The sequence below is a fragment of the Grus americana genome, chromosome 1 (genome assembly GCF_028858705.1).
Source record: "Grus americana isolate bGruAme1 chromosome 1, bGruAme1.mat, whole genome shotgun sequence".
In the NCBI taxonomy this organism is placed as follows: Eukaryota; Metazoa; Chordata; class Aves; order Gruiformes; family Gruidae; genus Grus; species Grus americana.
Genome location: NC_072852.1, coordinates 32852890 through 32874700, shown reverse-complemented (window position 1 = coordinate 32874700; position 21811 = coordinate 32852890). Strand labels below are relative to the sequence as shown.

General features: G+C 37.8%; 1 protein-coding gene across 4 annotated transcripts in view; it reads right to left on the bottom strand.

Moving 5' to 3' along the window:
* The window catches only part of CNTN1 (contactin 1), a 263603-nt gene that overhangs the window by 61883 nt on the left and 179909 nt on the right, over positions 1 to 21811 (bottom strand). For all 4 annotated transcript variants that reach the window (XM_054811869.1, XM_054811813.1, XM_054811784.1 and 1 more), the window contains 10 exons: positions 17409 to 17538; positions 14162 to 14334; positions 9754 to 9849; positions 8508 to 8714; positions 7119 to 7215; positions 6783 to 6964; positions 5437 to 5561; positions 3350 to 3467; positions 1576 to 1726; positions 951 to 1078 (listed from right to left, as the gene is read on the bottom strand). In XM_054811869.1, the coding sequence (XP_054667844.1) occupies positions 951 to 1078; positions 1576 to 1726; positions 3350 to 3467; positions 5437 to 5561; positions 6783 to 6964; positions 7119 to 7215; positions 8508 to 8714; positions 9754 to 9849; positions 14162 to 14334; positions 17409 to 17538 (1407 nt within the window). The remainder of the gene's footprint in view (positions 1 to 950; positions 1079 to 1575; positions 1727 to 3349; positions 3468 to 5436; positions 5562 to 6782; positions 6965 to 7118; positions 7216 to 8507; positions 8715 to 9753; positions 9850 to 14161; positions 14335 to 17408; positions 17539 to 21811) is intronic.

The window sequence follows — 21811 nt, the reverse complement described above, 5'->3', positions numbered from 1 at the left end:
CTTTATTTATAACCTTTCAAAATAATTAAATGCCTGAGGGTAATATTAAGATATATAAAACTGCAGAAGATGATAAAAAGTAACTGCAAACATTAAACAAACCTGATTGATCAAAATAAAGTCTTACAATTCATTTGGTGCAATAAATTTGGTATAAACCAGCCAGAAAAATGCTTTCATGCGATCTGATGACACAGATTAATTCCTACGTTAGCACATCAATATTGTGGCATTGAGCTGTCACATCCAGCATGATTTCTGGAACAGACATTAAAAAATGTACTTGATGAATGATTCGTCTACTATCAGTGATACTTGATAGACATAGCTGTTTATGAATGTCATCTTTCCTGCCTGTATTCTACAGCTACTTATTTATTTGACATCAGATTTAAAATACACAATTAAGGATATCAGTACTCAATCATTAAATACTAATACCCACAAAGGAAGGGAATTTAGTAGTGCAATCGTATGGCTATATGCCCCTATCTCACAAATTGAATGTATGTTTCTTTAACTGCAATCCTCTCTCAAATTTGCTTTCCACCTAAAAAAAAAAAAAAAGAAAAGGAAAACTAAGGAAGGTCAGCAAGAGTCCCATTTCTTTCTTTGAGTCATGGCCCCAAAATCACACCTTAGCCTGAGCACTAAGCTACAAAATTGAATGAATGCATTGAAATGTGTTAATTTAATGGATCAGATTTAATAATCTCTTATGGAAAAATCAACGTTGAAAATTGAGATACAGTCTCAGAACTGGTGCAAACATACCCGTTTTCTACAGAGCAATATGCTTTAGAAGCATCAATTCATTTTTTAATGAGCAATTAAATTAGAAAGAAAGACATAAAATGGCTTGCAAAAGTAGTGCAATGCTGGAACAAAAACGAATGATTTTGAATTAAGGGATTCTACCTTAAACAAACTAATGCAATTTAGAGGTTTACCTGTCATTTCCAGAACACCAGTGCTATTAGCTTTTCCTCGGTTATTTTCTGCAAAACAAGTGTAGCGACCTTCATCCAGCTTTGTGATATTGATAATTTCCAGACTCCCGTCATCCCAGATACGTATGCTATTGAAAATGCAAAAAATACATCAAGAGAAATTAGGTTTTAATATTAGAAAGCAATACTTTCAGTAGAATTGTAGTAAGTGAAAGAACAAAACACAAACATCTCTTGGAAGCTCACGTCTAACTAACTACTGCATTTATAAATACTCTGACAGTAAAAAATATTTAAATTGACTGTGGCATGATTAGATGCCTTGCATTGGTGGAGCAAGAGACTGTGCTTTCATTCACTTGTAGTCATTCAAATATTTTCCTTACAATTTTGTGATACAATTCAATTCTGAAATGTGAACAGCACCAAACAGACTGGTTAAAGTCACATACTCTGCTAGCTGTTTGGATCCACACTGCTAGTAACATTTTGGCATATTGTTCTCCTGAAATTACACCTTCTCCTGCCCCCAAGTCTGCAAAAGTGAGAACTAGCCTACAGGACAAACGGAAACATAAGGCAGCATTTTTAAGACTCACAGTGTCCACTAACAGTCAATACTAACCGGCTCCCATTTACAAGCAATTCTGTTCCTTTGCTCCAGGAGAATTTTGGCTTAGGAGCAGCTTTAGGCTTGCATTCAATAATTACACGGCCCCCTTTAGCTGCTAGGATTTTCTTCTTCATAGGGTTCAGTTCAAAAGTAGGAGGTGAAGCTGAAAGCAAAAATTAACGTGAGTACTGCTGTTAGGGATTTTTCTGCAAAATACAATTTGTTTGCAGCATGAAGTAAATGACAGAACTATTGAATTGTATACAAACATCCACTATTCTGACCAGTGAGAAAAATGTTAATGATACAGAGATGCGCTGAGAAACCGATAATGATCTAAAAAAACCAGGAAAAATCATTATGTAGTTCTATGCCGTGTTGCACTAGAGGTTTCTTTCTGTTGATTTCCGAACTTCCATCTAAGTTTAATCTAATAAGATCAAAGTCCCCTGAAATCAATAGGAAGTTCCTCCCTTTCAAAGGCCTTATGATCAGTCCTAATAAAATTTAGATTCCCGGAGACCAATTTCTGTAAAAAAGCTGTTCACTCAGTCGTACTTTCCAAGAATAGTTGGGTTTACTTTTCAGTGGGTTTAACCTCCCTCTAGCAACTTTAAGGTTGTGCCCTTCTTCCTCTTTGTAGTCTTCTGTTTGGCCGACTGGCCTTAGGTGCACTCTTGGATGTACAAGAGTAATGAGACATGAGTGTAGCAAGCACCACACTAATGTGTGTGAGGTCAGACCTTTGCTTACTAATTTTCTTTTTATTTGTAAGCAAATAAAAGGAAAAATGCTTTTAATTATTTTGCATCTCGGCATACCATCATTGTTAATCATGCCAGCAAGTGTGTACACGGCTTGAGGAAACAGCAGTACAGAGAAAAACTCTGATAAACATCCACTGATAAACACTGAACTTTGAAAATGTGCATGCAAAAAGCGCTCATTTCTGGGTAATCCAGGCTGGTAGTGAGTATATAATAAGGGAAGAATGATGAAGGATGAAGTATTGTTGTGCAATGGGTTGAGGAAGTCAAGAATAGTTTAGCTTTTGGGAATGTCTGGAGGCAAGCATGAGATGGGAAGAACCCAGGGTAACTGCTGCAGGGAAATCTCCCAGGAAAGCCATGTCATACAGCCAGTACGCCTGCCCTAATGACATCAGTAAAAACGTCATAAATTGTTTTAAACCTGAGCACTCCGGATCTGAAAGTCAAACTTTCAACAAGATGCTCCTTCGGAAAACACAATGGATTCGTAACTACACCCAGCCGTCAGTGGAACAGCTATATTGCACACAAACATTGCAGCTGGTCTTAATGGGTTGTAGAAGGCAAAAGCAAAGGGGAGAGTGAAGAGGAAGAGCTTCAAAGGGTTGGTGACTGACAACATGGTTCCTAAAAAAGCAGATTTTGCCCCACAGAGGAGTGAGCATAGGTAAGCACAAAAGAAAACACTTCTCAATCAGTTTTTGCAAGTGTGAGAGGGTAGACAGCAGCTCTACACACTTCATATAATTTCTGCACTACCAGTTCCTCTGAAGGGTAACAGCAGCAAGCAAACATCAGAAATATTACAGCAAACATTCTCCATAAATTAGTAACTCAGTTCCTCAAGTCCTTCCCAAAACCCAGCCAGGGAGCTCAAATAAACTACACCTCACCTAGACTGAGTGAAGGTTCTTAGCTTTATCCTCACAGGAATCTCTTACCAAACAATGTTTGCAAATACGACTGCTATCTTACTCAAATCTGAAATAGTAAATAGTGCAAATAATCCCACTGACCCACAATCTTCAGTTCAGCATTTGCATAAATAATTCCATGCGTGTTTTCTGCTATACATTGGTACATGCCGGCATCGTCAAAGGTCAGACTTTGAATTCTTAGTTCACCTTTCCGGAACTAAAACACAGAATCAATAAAACAAGATATTCATGTAGACTATGTATGCTGAAGAATTCATATCCATTTCTTTTTTTTATTTTAGTGACAGTGTTCAGAAGAGAGTCCTTCACACAACATTCAGGCACCAGTGAGATTTTGTTTTATCCATGTTACATTTTAGACTTTGTGACAATGTGTTCACCTTCTTTTTTTAAAGAAAGATTCAGTGTCGATCAATATTTTTCTGGAAAAGTCATAGCTGAGTGGCACTAGACACATCTACTCTTCAGTCCACTGTTACCATACCAATGTAAACACTAATTCAAAAATAAGAAACAGGAAATGAAATTAATTTGATGCGCAGAAGCTGTGTTTCGCCATGCTCACTGTTCAGCACGTTCTATTGGATGTACGTTGTTTGACAACAGTAAAAGGTCAAAGCAAGTTCCACTGAGGTAGGAGTTTTTCAGAAGATTCCTCTGGGAGGTACAATAAACTATTTTCTATTACTTTGTTTTAATATAAAATGAAAATATTGTAAATCAAAATAAAGTACTTTATTTCTAAAAAACTGCATAAAAATGCACAAAGTGAGGTGGGGTATTTTGTAAATTACAAATAGATGTCAATCTCTTTTTGGAAGATCATGTTAATGAATTCTGTTTTCTTGTGAAAATCAAGCTGAAAAGCTGTAAACCTTGTATATAAGTCAATTGGAGTACATGGAGCAGTGGAAGATTAAAAGAATACTATTTATCTGAAAAAAGAATAGATTAAAGGAAATGTATTTCCTGTACCATTTTATTTTAAAACATTTAAATCAGATTTTCTAGAAGGAATCTTTGTTTTGTGCTAAGTGAAATACCTAATTAAAAATTATCTGATTTAGAAACAAGCTATATTTTCAAGGCAATTTAAATATTTTTGCTATTTTCCATTTGGAAATCGTCTCACAATATTAACACACAACATAATCTTCTGGTGTACTACTGGAGAATTACACACCGCTTTCTGCAATCCAGTATGGAGATTTTGTCAGTGAAAGCCAAGTTCATTGGGGACCATCAAGCAATTCGCTTGTTAAATTACTTGTTTGTAATAACTACCGTAGCTAGAAACCAGCATTGTTTTTCCCGGTTTAAGCCATCTCCATATGGCAGATGGTGATATCCCTGTTCCCCCTCCAACCTCTCACATTTTTCTTAAGATATACAGCCAAAACAGCATTGCATCATTGTCTTTTTTTGTTTGCTTGCCAAGATCAGTGTTACCACAGCTCATCAGATGCAGTGTTACATTGTGCCCTCTTCTAGTCCCTTTGTTCTTTAATGGCTCATCCTACAGTATAAGTAATAGATATCAAATACGTTGTAGAAATGCCTGGACAGAAAATGTACTTCATTTAAATAAAATATCCAATGTAATAAACTCAAATTATCAAATAGTACTCATTTAAATTTCACGTCACCTAAAATAATGGAATTTTGCAGTATTCTGTGGCTAGAAAAAAACGTGAAAAAATACATGATATAGGAACACAACTGATAATTTAAAAAATACTTGTTCTTCTCTTATCTCCACTGGCTCCACTTTGTTTTACATTTTTAAAGACATACCCATGTTTAATGTGGTAAAAAGGCTTATTTTTAGAGAGAAGCTGATAGACATTTTTTATCCAGACAGAAGAAAATAACATTTACTTAAAAAGGCCTGGAGAAAAAGGGATATCCACCTCCCAAACATGTGGTCAAAAGACAAGTTTAGAATTCAGAGATGAATATTAAATAGCCTGAAGAAATGCATTTTAAAACTGAAGATTGAGATAAAACTTTAAAAAATAAATTTTAATGTCTAATGCAAGTGGAATCAGAAAATATTTGCACCATTATAATTAATTTTCTTTCAACCTTTTAATAATGCTTGCTTAAAAAAATTGTTTCTCTCAGCTACCCAATAAATCCTGTGTTATCTATGGCAATATACTTACCGAGGCACCATTCTTCAACCACCTAATTGTTGGAATAGGCTTGCCCGTAGCTACACAAGGCCAGTATAGGTCACTGCCTATATCCTTCTCTGTGTCATTGATATGTTCTACCCACTCGGGAGAGGCTGAAGAATAAAAAACATGATGCCTTGTAAATATAGCAGGTACATATTTAATTAGCATTATGTTCTATTAATTCCACTGCTTTTTCCATGGTACTCAACAGGCAACACAAAATAGTTTTGATAACTCGGCAATGCACCACCACAAGAAAGAATGAAGAATGAAGAAAGAATGAAGAAAGAATGAAGAATGAAGAAAGAAGGAAGTTTCTGTCTTACCACATAGACTCAAAATAACTTCAAACTATTTTTTTATGGGAAGAAAATACAGAATTGAAATAATGGTTCACCAATGTTCAAAGACAAGATGTTACCACTTACACTGACCTGTAGATTATACAATGTGGAAATTACTCAGTAACACCATAAAAATGACAGTCAAATGACATGAAATTGTGCAAAACCATGTATGTATTGGAAGGGTCTCCAAGAAAATATTCTATTGGTCGAGACAAGATATTTAAGAAATTAATATTGAAAATGCCCCAGCATTTTTGGTTTTGCTAGGTAAATGAACCTATTACAAGGAGTAACAACCTTTCCACACCAATTTTGAATTTATCCCACTGCAATTCAAGCACTTAACTGAGGATCTTAACTCAGAAGATGTTCTGTACAGTCAATGAAAAGAGACAGAAATCTTCTGAAGGTAATTCAGATGTTATACGCGACCTTTTCATGCCACAGTTTTGTGGCATAAGTCTCAGCCAAGGAGTCAGGTTACTTGGGATGATTCCACTCTGGGCAGTAAGATACAATCTTTTGGCTCCCTCATTTAACCAAATGCATGAAGGGAAGGGACAGAGGCTGGAGGAATAAAGAATTGAGGGTAGCTAATAAACAAGAGAGCTAAGACAGTTAGAAAAGACAAACAAAATGAGGAAAGAAGAAAGCATAACAAACCTAATGGTCTCTTTTTCTTCCTGGAAGTTCTTTCACTTCAAGTACTCTAAATTTATTTAATGTTCATTATGCATAGTCATATTAATACTAACACACATTACTGTCAAGGTGTATACATGGCTATCATAACCGGACAAATTGAGCAGTTGTTCAATTAACACACAAATGTTATGCCTGGCATTCAGTGCATGACTTTTGATTTTGCTCTGTTAATGTGAAGAGCAGTGTGTCAGGATGATGCTGAACCACCACTGACATCAAGTGTGAAAACACAGATATTTCCAAAACATAGATCGTGAAGAATAAAATTGTTCTACCTACCTTGTACATAAACTCTTGCTTGATGTTTATCTTTTCCTTTATAATTTTCAGCTTCACACTCATAAAGTCCTTCATCTTCATACTGAATATTGAAGATCTTAAGAACTGCACCAGACATGCTTATCTCAGCAGTGGCTGGCATGGGTTCAAGGTATTTACTCCATCTGAGTTCAGGAACCGGACTTGAAAAGGTACAGTACAGTACAAATCAGCATGTTCAAGAACTGGCTGTTAAATTGCAGACTACAAAAAAGTGTTTGATGATGAAACATGTATTTTCATTCCCTGAAATATGAAAGCAAGCAGTGCTCTACAATAACGTTAAAACACACTTACTTCCCAAGAGCAAAACACTCCAGAGTCACATTTTGCCCCAGGAGAGCATACGTGTCCTTGAACTTCACCTTGATATCAGCAGGATATACTTTCGCACCTAACATGAAAAAAGAGATTCTCAGAAAAGGCACAGCAGAAAGGAATAAAGCTATTAAAACTTCCACAGTTCAAGAAAACTGTTCATATAATTCCAGACAAAATTCTTCTTTACAGTGAATAAATAGCCTGGCCATCCATGAAATCTGATTTAGCACTGAACTTTTAACAATAAGGCAGAAATGTTTTACTGATCAACTAGCTATCTTTCTCTGGATGGTAATGCCTAACATTTTTACAGCACAATACTTTAACACAAACTCACTTACTTGCATTCGAAGTGTGACGAAGAACTGTGTGTGTGGGAAGACAAAAGCCTGAGTCTCTATTTTCCACAGATTCTTTTATTGGATAGAATATTTTGAATTAGTGTGAATTTAAGCTCAATATTATCTTAGTAAGGGTAAGAAGGAGCTAGAGCAAGCAAATCTACAGCTGAATGAGGGCACAGGGCTGCAAATGTAATCAAATCTACCTACTGGTGATCCCAGTAGGACTCCTCTTGCAGTTCTTCCAGATGAAGATCTCAGTGTGAGTATTGGGCATGGAAAATTTGGACAAAGATCACTTATTTGTAGTTGCTCAAATCCAATCACAGTTCTTCACTGTAATATGGGAAATTTAACAGACAAAAGGGGCACTGAAATCCTGATGCTCAGTTTATGGGACTCTAGTGACTGACAGTCTGAAGTGCAAAAGGGAACTTGGTTACCATTTGGAAAACATGCAGTTTTCCTGAAGAAATGGCAGAGAATAATCTAGTGACACAAAACCGTACAGGTGTCTTAGGGGATTGGCCATGAGAAACAAAGCCCTTAGGCCACCCTTGGATAGGAAATTTCAACAGGGAAAAATGATTTTCCATTTTCATTAGGGATTTCCTAGGAAAAAAAATAATTCCTGAAGCTGTTTACCAACTTTAACATAAAGTTTCTGCTTTACAGTCCTACCCCTTTGAACCAATGCCAAGAACAAAAAAAAGATATTAAAGATTTTGGGATGATTACAGGGGCTTGTCACATAAAAGAGATGAGGACTCTGGGGATAAGAACTCTTTTCTTAATGATATGAAAGGAAATTTTTGAATGAATCAGAGGACATTTCCTTCACAGAGTTTTCACTGTGGATGGAACAATTTGGACCTCTGTATCTGGAATAATTACATTGCACAGTAGCCATTTTAACTTGGCATATAATTCTCCTCACAGAGCTGACGGTAGTTATGAATGAGCAAAATTAAAATACAAACAGTTAGAACACTGCATGTACATAGTATTTCCAATAAATACTTACGATCGGACTGTGGAATAAGTGGAATAAATTTACTGAATACACTCTTTGTTATTGAAGGGCTGGACACAAAACACGAATAATTGCCCTTATCTGATGCTTCTACATTTGCAATGTAGAGATTGCCGTTCGTCTGGGACACAAATCGTCGTTTGTCCAAAGCAATGAATACCGGGAACTCATTTAGAAGCCAGCGATAACTGAGATCATCTGGGGGAAAATATTTTCTAGTCAATATTAAAAAACAATAATACTACTACCAGCTACTTAAGCCATGGAATACTCTCTGCATATAAATTACTCCCCTCTGATTTCTAGCTTAGAGATCTCTTCTTCGGGAGCAGCAGCTATGTGAGAGAGAATATACATGTCTCAGCTAATACCTGCCTACCCCGGACATCAGGGTACTGCTCCCATGAGTGCAGATTACTGGGGACCGGGCTACAGCGCGCACAGCTCCCCTTGGGCGCAGCTTTCCCACAGCTACCGCGGTGGCAGGGAAGGAGACGGGCAGCTGGGTCCTGACTTCACGCAACTGAGAAACTGGGAAGCTCTCACCAGTCTTGCGACTAGAAATTTTAATGAGAAATATTTCTCAGTTCTTCAGTTCCTTGCAATACTTAGACACAGATTATGAAAACTAAAATGTTATCGCATTTTATAAGCAATATATGGTAAAAGAGATGCTAACAGCCAAATTCACGCCTCACAGTGGAACTGCAGATGCTTGAGGTTATGGGTATAACCCCCGTCAAGCTCTGCAGTAGCTAATGCTGAAAGAAAGGCACTTCCAGGGTGTAACTCACTGCATCACTGACCCTCTGGAGGTGCCTATTGCTGTTCCATGATTTTAATAGGAGCCCATGATCATTTCTGTTGTGGTGGCTTCATCAGGTGGAACAAAGCAGAAAGTCTGGGATGACACAGTGACACAGTGACATGTACTCAGGTCTTTTGGATGGTAGGCCAAGACTCCCCTCCATTATCCAGATTAGGTATTGTTGTTGTTGTTGTTATTATTATTATTGTAATATTTAGAATATAAAAAACTGTTTGCAAATTCAACAATGTCCTTTACACATGTTCAACTACAAGCATATATTCAAAATGGTAAACTAACCTGAACAGTGATTCCCAAGCTGCATAAAAGTTACTGTTTAAGTAAACTTAAAAGATTCTTTTCAAAATAAACGTTCTTTTGTCCTCTACTCTTAAGCAGTTACAAATGAAGCACTTCGAGCTGAATTACCTGGGTAGTGGTAAGGGGGCTCACAAAGGAGCACTGCTCCAACACCTTCTCGCACTTTAACTTCATAGCGTTCCTCAGGTGGAAAGGGATCCAGATCTAGTTTAGAAAAAGGAGGGGGAGGAAAATTTTTAATTATTATTTTCAGTCATGTAGAGATTAATATAGAAATACAACAATATATGGCAGATAGATACCTGTGGACCCATAATGCCAGTTTTGCTCATTTTAACTTTGTCATTATCAAGTGCAATGTGTTTTTTACAATATGTTAGTCATCATAATTGCAAATGCCAGAAAAAGTGGTGCAGACTGTATCCCTAAGAGTAGCCAGATGAGCTACATTTGAAGAAGGAATCCCAGGAAGAGAAAGGAAAAGGATTTTAGTTTATCTTTTAGTTGGCTTCTCCAAAATGTGAGTTTAATTCTTTTCTGTGAACTTAAGTGGCCCTCCCTGAGAACTCCAGCAGCCAAAGATTGGTAAGCAGTTAGCTCAGACACATCTTTTGTGCCAGAGGTTTGGCACAGAAGTGGCTCAGGTCCTAGGGGAAATCTTAACTGACCCTCTTTAAACCAACTTCCATGCAGCCGGGTAAAGCGACAGTTGCATAAGGATAAAGAAACAAGTCCTTCATGGAGCTCCATACCATCCCACAGACTGTGGGACAACGGTAATGGTATCTGCAGTGATAAGACAACAGTTGCATGAGTAACCTTCAACTAGGTCAATAATTGCTCTTCGCTGCTTCTTTTCACTCTCATTTTGTGAATTCAGTCTGAAATTAAACTTGAGGCAGGGAATGCCTCCTGTGAAGCTTCTCCATGTCACCAAGCGCAGTGAGATTGTAGAGAGCCTGACCAGAGTCCTGCTTTAAGTGCTACTGTGGTGTAAACAGTCCACGAGTAATAGCCAAGTGCACAGCCTCTGAACGCGATATTCTACCACAGAAACCACCTAAGCTAACTTCATTCAGATTACTTCACCTCTCTCCAATGGCAGGCAGCTCTCCAGTTCTACTAAATTCCCAAGGCTGGCTCTCAGATCTAACTAAAACTTCCGTTCCAGAGCACCCAGCCAGAAACAATAAAAGAAAAAACTCAGGACAGAGCTACATACAAAAAGAGCTTAAGTAGATTATAATTAAACAGAGACTATTCACTACTGTAGATTGCAACGTATATTTAGATAGATCCAATAGACACTTTGCATTATCTAAAAATAATTAATTCCTTAACTTTGTAACAACTGCTATATTTGCTAAATATGGTACAGGTAATGGATTCCTCCACGGCCAACCACAGCTGTCAGACCTGAATCTAGGAGAAAATTTCATTATGCTTTGTCAAATGCATGAAAAAAACTCTAGGAGAGTTACATCAGTGTCCAGGGACAGTCACCTCTCCAAACTAATGTTTACTCTGCTCAAACAGACCAGAAGATAATACAGATCCTTCCAGTGACTGACTGGATCTTGACTGGATCAATGCCTAAATGGTAGGCACTGTAATGGGCCATTCTAAGGACTTCTGATTATTATTTTACATAATTTTACCCTGTGCCTTAGTGCAAGGAATGCATTCAATTTTCCACAACTAGCTCCCAATTAATATGAAATATTAGTCTTTGATAAAAAAGAAATTAAGTATACCAGACTGACTTAGGAAGAATTAGCTATTCGACCAGAGAGGTTTTGTAATTGAAGCCAAGGAAGCTCTTCACGCAGATTGGAATACCTCTTTTCATATAATACCTGCAGTAGTTTGAACATATTCCCATTCCATTTGCCAGCATGGCCCTAACTACATGACTGCTTTCTATCTTCAAAATATTGACTGATCTTTCCTGAAAACATCTGTTTCCCTTGTTGCAGACTTTTTGATCCTTGTTTAAACTTGGCACTATTATTCATTTCTGCCTTCATTGGAACAGATTAATGTTTAAAATCTGTCACAGAAATTAAAAAAATATAAAAAATTACAATAATTGGAACAAATCTGTTCTTAATTTTATACTGCTTTGCACATGGGCAGTGTAGGGTTTGGTGAAAAGAAAACCCACCATTGCTTTTAAGTTATTTTAGCTATTTCCAGTTTACATTTTAAGTCTAGACATTTTGTTTATAGCGTTCTTGAATAATCTTTGAAACTCTAGGACAGTCACCACAATTGTAAAGGCATGGGATAGGACAGGTAATTTGTAAATGTAAAAGACTATGTTAGTACTGAAATAGAATGGTTTATGCCAGGTGCAGGGAAGTCATACAATTATTGAGATATAATTGTATACCTTCTTCCCACTTACAAAATGCTCTGTACTCTGATTGGGTCTTGATGTCTTCTTTGTGTAAGCCCTACTTGTATATTACTCAATAATTATAATAAGCGTGATTCCGTGAACTCTTAATTGGAAGACATTCATTTTTAGCTAGAATGAAAGAATTAGCATAATCACTGCACTCCCATAAGCATACAGTTAATATCTAGTGATATTAATATCTTGCTCGTCATTCTTGCAGCCTCTCTGCTGTGAAGTTGCTGTGGTTTTACTATTTTGACAGTGTTTCCCAGCAAACAGAAAAATATATCAGCTTTTGATTTTGCTCAGCACACACCAAAAAGCCACTAAATATTCTTGCAAGATAAAATTCCTTCCCTCAGGAGTACGTGTTTAACAGCTAAAAAAGATTTGAATGGGTTTTAAAGCACTGGATCTAAAAAGATCCAGTTCTACTAAAGACAGTGTTCTCAGATGGATTGACATGAAGTTTATGAGAGAATGTGCCTTTTGTTCCATAGTTTCAGCAAATTTGACAGTAAGACAAAAATAAAAGGTCTGATGTATAGCTGGTCAGGATTGTTTTGAACTCTTCTAAACAGTTGTTGCCATTTTTCAATCGGCTTACGCACAAGCATAAGATCAGACATTTTCTATATTAATTTTGGCAACTCTGTATTCAATTTTTTAGAAACAGTGATTGTGGAAGGAAATGGTTTTTATAGGTGATCATAAAAAGGAGCCGGGAACAAACACAACAGTGTAAAGAAGAATGACAGTATCATTTTTTTAACAAGTATTTATCAGTTTCCAGCTATCTTTTCACGTCTATTCCTTGCCTCTTTACCTTATTTTCATTTAAATGGTTAAATACTACATGCTAGGGTTCTGTTCAGTATAATTGTCCAGTACACTAACTACCAACATTCAGGTCATGCAGTCTGTGAGCTGGTAGGCAGAAAACACCCCTCAGACTGGTTTGATTCTACTTTTTTCATTGATTATGTGTATTGGTTTAATTTTAAGTAGCTACAGCTATTATCATAGCTTTTATCTTACTGGTTGTTCAGGACTGGCACCACTGATGCCTGCTTTAAGTATAAATAAATAACCTGTAAAATGAATTTTGATGGAAGGAAATAACAACCTGGCCTTCTCTTCATTCCAGAATACACACTGGGTAAAATACACACTAAGACTAGATCAGCTATTATGTGATCCATCAGCTCTTTACAACCTCTTAAGTCTTCTTGAGATATGTGGTCCCACAGTGTTATAATCACGAGCAGAAAATAGAACTTTTCACTTCATCTCTGATCTGATACAGTAAGGAGCGAATCCTGCTCATGGAGGCTGCTGAAAGACAAAGAGGGGCACTAAGACTTCAAGTCAGGATTAAAGGCACACGGGCCTTTGTGAATGGTTACCAGATAAGAGTGGCTTCCTTTTTTTGTCCTCTGATGAAAAAATATATCCAGGGAAAAAAGCATCGTGAGGCAAAATAAAATAAAAATCCCAAACTCTGTCTTCAGTCAGTAAAATTTCACGTTAATCTTCATGTAGTGCATCAGCTCTTTACAACGCGTGTATTTGCTGACAGTGCAGGTCTGTGCATATGCATGCATTCACAAGACTAGCTGACGAATGTCTGAAGCTGACAGAAGTGTCCCCCAGCAGGGTCTTCATCGTAGCCCAGGAGTCAGGGAGCACACGTTACTGGCGAGTGCCATGCCTTCCTCCTGCAGGCATCCCAGTTGCGTTTGCACGGCAGCAGCGCCTCATCGTCGCATGCCCCCACTTGCATCTTTCTGCTGTGACTATCTCCCCTCAGGTCCTACTGTGATTTAAAAAGAGTCTGGACATTATTATCTCAAGATCTGGCTCCGTAAGTCTCTTCAATTACTAATTTAACAATAACTCACTGAGAAGGTTGTCATGTCAGCTGAATGCTAAAGAATATAAAATGCTTACAAAACTTATTTTGTGTGGATGTCTGCAGACTAAGGCACTTAAGACACTGTTTTTACAGAGTAATAGAGCTATAGCACATGTTAGCAGAAGATACTGCAGTGTAAAACATTGGGCGTTTCAAGCTAACCGTAATGTTTCTACGTTTTGACGTAAACATCGGCTTACATCCAAAACTCAGAGTGGCTTCACTGCTTCTGACAGTTCCAAAGATATTCGACACTACACAGACATATTTTCCAGCATCCCTTGATTTCTCTGGGTTATTGATAACAAGTCTGCCTCCCACCATACTGTAGCGATCCTTTGTTAAATCAATATCCCAGTTGTTGAGTTTCCACCTATTAAAAAAGAAAAGCCAGACGTAAGATTTGGCCCAGAAAAACAAACCTAGTAAGAAATATGATTTGAAAAATCACTCGTAAGTTGTGATAAACTATACAGGAAATTAATAATATACTTCTATATATGTTTTAAGTTTTTCTTCAGCAAGAGCCACAGGTTTGACGAACTTCAGAGGTCTTTTAAATGTAACAGTCTCAGTCTGCTTCAGCCTTGTGAAAATGTGATGTAGGTTAAAACCTGATTGCTGGCCATATAGCACAGGTTACATGAGCCAGCTGTGAGTGAGCTAGCTTATGACCAAGCACTGGGATTATAAACACATCCTCAAGTATTTATCTAAGGCCAAATTGGCTAAGAAAATATTCCCTCTGCACTTTTAAAGTAGGGACTAATGAAATTTTTAAAAGCTTTTGGCAAACTTGCTGTAGGGGATTAAAAAGTTTATAAAGCCTAACGTGCCAGTGAAATCAGTTCAAAGACAGTGGCGCGCCTGATTTAAGATCTACTTACTACATTAAAAAAATTGCCGGACACTCCCGCCTTAATTACTGTAAAATCCTGCAGCCAGTTCACTGAGCTGCCGTAATTTTCACTTCAGGGGCTACGAGAGGAACTCGGTGGACCAGGGCCGGCCCTTACTGACTTCTACTGATTTCAACAAAGTTACAACACAAGGTGTGGGAACCAGTTTTCATCAATTTTAGCTGTATTTATAACTAGTACTGTGCCCACAAGGGGGAGCCCATAACCTTCTGTGAAAGGAATTACACATTTCCTGAGCACCAATACGAAAGATGCAACTTATATACATTTAAAGATCATAACATTCTTGCTGTGTAAATTGTTTTTTTGTCGCAAGGTGAAGATAGGCACTAGTGTTTGAAAATGAGAGCGCATACCCTATGTGTTCCTTCCTTAATGAAACGTACTGAAATATACAGAATACTCATTTATAGCTGAAATAGCACTTGTCATAGAAAGAACCAATAAAAGAAGTTGTATTAACAGAAAATAAATTAAAAATAAAAATAATGAAATGGTAGGATTTTCAAGGTGCAGTAAATAGCATTTAGCTTTTACAGGATTTTAGAGGCATCACTTCAGTTCTGTGAGATATATTACATGTCTGTATTACAAATAAATCCCCTGTTCAGAAAAACCTAAGAATAACTGTCATGACAACAGCTTATGCTGCAATGAAAGAGATCAGAAAAACATTGCACAAAATGTGTAACTGTGGAGAGTAAGAATTAAAAATTGTTTTCTTCTATTAAAGATGAAAACACAATCATTTTTTTATGATACATCCTTATTTTTTTTTCCTCTGAGTACAGTATTAATTTATATTCATTTGTAAAACAGGATTACTCTGCAGTATAAAAAATTAACCTTAACAAAGATAGTCATGGGATCTTCTTGCTCAAACCTTGCCTCTTAAATGGCAGCTCTTTCATTCCACAAAAGCTGTGTTTGTGAGTAACTTCATTCACGTGGGCAGTTCTCACCAGGTTCAGCTGGTGAGTGCTTCTCATATGTGAAAATGCAGAGTAAGATGCCTCATGACACCCAATTGGATGCACTGAATTTAAAAGAAGTTATATCTCTTTAGAGCTGGGAACAAATATTTGGGAATTTTTTCGCCTATAAACAGCCTGGCATCTTGGGAAGGTGTATTAGTAGAATGTATAGTTATCTATCTGTCTTTTCTTTTTCCAAGGTCAGTTTGAGTTTCTTCCAGCTGAGATGTAAAACTGCAGGAACGTACACATAAAGATAACTACAGGTGAATTAGGAACCACCCAAGAGGCTATATCCAAATGGAGCCTACAGAAAGAGAAGGTGTTTGAAGAAACCTTAGAAATGCTAGAACCACCAAGAGACCTACAAAATCTCTAAAGATGGTAAGAGCGTTACAGAAAAAAGTCACTGGTAATCACCAGTGTGTATTTGCATAAAAGGTAATTTTGGGATAAACAGCATGGTAATTTGAGGTCCATTATTTGCAGACAGGACTGGGGACTAAAGGACTCCGATCTTGTCCCCGTGAAAGTATGTCACCTTTCATAGCACTGTTGAAGGCTCCAGCAGTGACACGGGTGAAAAAAATAGATTCCTAGAAACTGCAATGAGTATTTGAACTTTAGGAAGGGTGAAGGACCATTAAATACAGAAGGAAGAGTGGATGGATGCTTAACAAACAGTGAAAATAAAGAACTTCTAAAAGAAGACTAAGAAGGTGAATGGTCAGAAAAAAGGGGCAGGAAGGACTTATCTACCTCTGTAACAAGAGAATTTGGGGTCATGAACTGTTGGAGGCCTAAGAAATTATATATTGAGGTAGACTAAAATAAAGACATCAGGAAATAAGAAAAGTGGCCTTATTCTGTATTGCAATTACCATCACATCAGCTACCAGCAATAATTGTCAGATTTGCTCCTAGACAGAAGAGCTCTGGAGGTGTAAGGCAACTTTTCCAGAGTGACTTTACTAGATCAGATTTTGCAGAGCCTATGACAGATAAAGAAAAATGCTAAAATTTATGTGGAGCCTGTAGTCACCCTATAGATGGTATGTTTAACATAGTCTTGCAGACAGGGTGGGGGAGTCTCTGGACTGACTGGAAGTGATGGGCAAGTATATCAGAAGGGTACCGAATCTAAGTGTGTCTGATCTCTCCACACTTCCAGTCCTTTCCAAGCATGGGGAGAGCAAAGAAGTGCAACAGCAAAATGCCATGTGGAAAAACTTGTAAAAATACTAGAGCTGGGGATCATATTCAAAACGGGTATTCTAGTTTCCCCTTGAATCCTTCAGTCGCAGGTGGCTCTGTACATGTAGACAACCTGTAAGCCTATTTTTAAAAAAGGCAATGAAAACTTAGTTAAGCTGTTTTGATGGAAGAATACCATAGTCGACCACAATATTGTAACAGATCTAAAGGAATGGCCAGCAGACTCAACTGCTTTTTCTGTTTTAGAAGCCAGAGTCTAGGAACACACCTAAGTGAGTATCAGGGGCAGATCACAACCTGAAACACTCACTGAGTAAAAATCAAAACAAGAGAGTTACCTGTAAGTAGGAAAAGGAATTGCTCGAGCCCTGCAATTCATTGAAACTTGTCCATCTGAAGATTCTTCTGGGTAGATGGTGTCAATGGGTTGCTCCTCAAAAACAGGACCATAACCTTTGTTTCCTTCCTCTGAAAAACAGGGTTTGAAATGAATATTTTTTTTTAATTAGTAGGCAAATCAAAGATGAATTTATATCACACCTTCTGAGTTCAAAATCTGAAAGCTAAATAGTGAGCCCTGCAAAATCAAGTTTTATATGCATCAACAAAACCAGAGTAGTATGGACAACAGGAGTGCTGGCCTTCGTTCACTGACTGCTGCTTCGTTCCTGCCCTCTGAGAACAAAAGTAATTTAAACTACGTTCCTGTAAAACTGCCTTCTCTGCTGACATCAATTATTTGATGGAGATAATAATGAATTGAAGATATGCCCTTTAGGAAAGCAGTGAGACCAAGTTATTTCACAGAGGCCAATGAATTCTCATCAAACAGGTCTAGATGCAAAACAACTACCCAAACATCAAGTGTTTCTTATCTTATACGCTAATCAGTTTCAATTATATGTTTGGAAAGAATCTTTATTGCATCAAAGAAAAACTAATGTTGGAGATCACAGCTGAGAATTACATTGTTTCCAGAGCATATTTCTGTCCTCCTTTTCATGCTTAGGTATATGTATATGTTAACTTTCTCCCCTACAAAACAAAATTTTAAAAAAGCCCACATCAAAAATAATTTAAGTTCGTAAAGTCAAGCACTTAAAGGTGAATAGATGTCAAACAGGTTTGACAGCAAACTGGTTTTTTTAATCTTTATCCTCCATTTGCTGATGCTGTTGTAAAGGTTACAGGCTCTGCCTGCCCCTGCTGCGATCCCTTCTCCTTCGTCTCCTCCAAGCGTACAAGACTGCTCTTCGGGGTCTGTAAAATCAAGACTAGGAGCAAAGGTGGATCGTTATGGGAAAATCCAGCAAATCCAGGATGAAACTGCTCTCTTCTGTGAAAACAGCAAATGTGCATTCTAGGTACAGAATGGCACTGTGAGAAGATGGTTCATGCTCCGTATAGATAAAAATTTTAGACAACAGAGCTCAACACAGGTCTCTACTGAGGCTGAACTAACAGTGTGGGCAATTGTAAGCAAACTCAAGGGAGAAGCTAAACAGTACATGACTGCTACCAGGTTCGCTTTCCATTCAAGTTCAGAGCCTTGCTCCAAATCCTAGAGATGCCAGAGATCTGGAAAATTACTGCAGGACTCTTGTAATACAAGGGAAACACACACAGTTTTCCTAATGTGATCTTTAGAAATGGTTGAATCTTTTTAGCCTAAAATTTTCCAAAAACAATCGTTAATGATGGAAAAATCTTAACATTTTGCAATACTATCTGTGCTGCCTATAAAAATCCACTACACGTCTTGTAATGCTAGATTTAAAAAATCTTCACAGATCGAGAGATAAACTGACAATGTAACAGATTAATGTCCTTAAATCACATTATGATTTCGTACTCATCCCCTTAAAATTCTTGCCTTTGGTTATAACACATTTTAGACTAAATTAGGCAGGTTTTATAAAACCTATAAGAGAAGAAAGAATCTATCTATATAACTAAAGAATGTAAATTATGTCAGTGTTAAAATATCATATATACACAAAACAATCCTTCCACATATATCTTTTTTATTGTTCCATATTCATAGAGAGACACTTGATTATAGCGCTAGCAGAAAACTGATTACAGATGAAAAGTAAGTTCCCCTTCCAGTTCAAGTTTGGGGAAAAAAAATCACTGTTTCCTTTGGGGACAGGAGCAGGTCCAGAAGGCACTGTTATACTGCAACACATCTGGTCCGGCAACTTCATTTTTAAAAACTAATTCATGTAATGAGGAGCCTTTCAAAGAAGGAAAGAAGAGCAACTAGAAGGAAAGGCAGAGCTTTTGAAAAATGGTCTGCTTTCTTTGATAATTTAAAGCACAAGACTATGTAAAAATCTACATATTGCTAGATCATAAGAAGTAATTTCAGACTGAAAAGGCAAGAATCACGCATTTGCTCAGAGCTTGGAATGACTGAGCCACAAACCTGACGGCACTTTCTGTGCAGTTCTTAAACACGGCCTCTAGCAGCAGATAGCCATATCATATGCAGCTGACTCTTCCCACCTCAATACTCAAATGACGTTACAGACCACTTAGGCATTTCATGGCATGCATTTTTAATGCTGCCAGCACTATTAGTTATCCTGAGTGAACGTCTGCTTCTCACACCTATCAAATACGCTTTATAATGGCACTTTGTCTGCAATCTATTATGAATCTGGGTTCAGATGTCTGGCTGAGCAGAAAAAGATGTGCAGGCTGCATGTCAGGTGTGGCAACCAATAAACCTTTCGTTCGCAGTTGTAAGCTGAGGGTGGACCAGGGGTATGTAAACAGCATGGGGGAGAAAAGGGAAGAGAAAGGGTTTGTGAAAAGATCAGCAAGAAATGTTCACACTTTAAGTGAAGTACCATGCCTGTGTGACCAAGTTTGGAGAGAGAGGAAGGGCAGACTAGGAGTACAAGGAAGAAGAACAGTTTATTGAAGTGGTACCTACAAAAAAAAGGAGAGAACTAAATGTAGGGAAAGGAAGAAGGAAATAGATGTGAGATAAACTGTGGATGAGAAGAAAAGCACATTTCATCTGTCCTGGTCCCGCTTTAGGCATGAGGATGGACTCTCAAACGCCCTTACTGCCCTGTTTTCCAGGTACATTTCTTGTGATTTAGATTTTTAATTGGATCAAAAGCTACCATCTAATTCTGATTATCTGAAGCATTCAGTGAATTCTGCAAACAAGAGTCTGACTTTTCAACAGTGCTAAAATGTATTAGGAAGTCTTTGCAAAGGTCAGGAAAAACCACACAGCTGATGAGATCATGGAACCTGTATAAGAAGCGATGCTGCTGGAAGGTGGCCCTGTCGCCCCTTCTCCAAGCAATACTCTCCAGCTGGGCAGTGTCATTCTCCCTCTAGGCATTTCTGCAACACCTCTCATGCTTGTCTGACTTCTTAGGTAGCTGAAGTTAAAAAGAGTGGAAATCTATTCACTTCCAGCTTTCTGGGTTAGATTTCTGCCAGTTTAGTGAGATGAGTTTGTCCACTGATGAAGACCTGTGGCAGTGCAAAGGGTGGAATAGGAGCAGGGGCATAGGCTTCCACCTTTTGAGTGGAAAAAAGTTGTCTTATTAACTGAACCATCTGAAAGAACCACTGCCTAAGATAGATAGACCTGAAAGCCTTACCACTACTTGCAGATGAGCTACAAAATTGTATTAGTACACCTTTATGTCCCTGCACAAGCATGTCAGAGATCATAATATAAAATATCCAACACATTCAGAAAAAAGATACCAAAAGGATGTCTGAAAGTAACAATCAGAAACCACCTGAGGCAGTCATGTTCAAGTTATCTCAAGAAATGTCATCAGAAGAGGGAAAAGAAAGGCACAATAAAAAGGCTTATTCAGTGCATCCTAACTCTGTATATATTTAATTCAGGAAATGTCCAACTTTTCCATATAAATCTATTTTTTAAAAATTAACTAGCTTCCAAATAACTTAATTTTGCATCGTAAACACTACTGTAAGAACATAGAGACAAAGAGGTTTTCTAGCCCATATACACTCCTATTGTATTACTTAGGTCATAAAAAGAAAAATTAAAAAGAAATCAGTAGCTGATCATTCTTGTCTCACGCCTGCATGGATCTTCCTTCACCTGACATCTTTCCATGCCCTAACTGTTTGCCCACCCAAATGGTCTTGCAGCCTCTATGCACCCTGCTCCTGGTTCTCCCTCTCCTGTCCATCTCCAATTTTTTAAGGAAATTATGCTTACCTATAAATATAGAGGTAATGCAAAACTTTTCAATATATCCACCATATAGTTCCACTTCTTGTGTCTTATTTCCAAAAGCCTAATCACTGTCTGTTATTGTTAGAGAGCATATTTCATTAGTTCAGTATTTATTTTCATAATATAATTCTTTATAACTGCATTAATTCTATGTATCGCTGTGTGTTGGGTTTGCGTGGCAAGGTTTTGGTAGCGGGGGTGCTACAGGGGTGGCTTCTGTGAGAAGCTGCTAGAAGCTCCCCCTGTGTCTCATAGAGCCAATGCCAGCCAGCTCCAAGACGGGCCCGCTGCTGGCCAAGGCCAAGCCAATCAGCGCCTCTGTGATAACATAGTTAAGAAGAAAAAAAAACAGTTAGAGAGAGCTTTTGCAGCTGGAGAGAGGAGTGAGAAGATGTAAGAAACTCTGCAGACACCAAGGTCAGTGCAGAAGGAGGGGCAGGAGGTGCTCCAGGCGCCGGAGCAGAGATCCCCCTGCAGCCCCTGGAGAAGACCATGGTG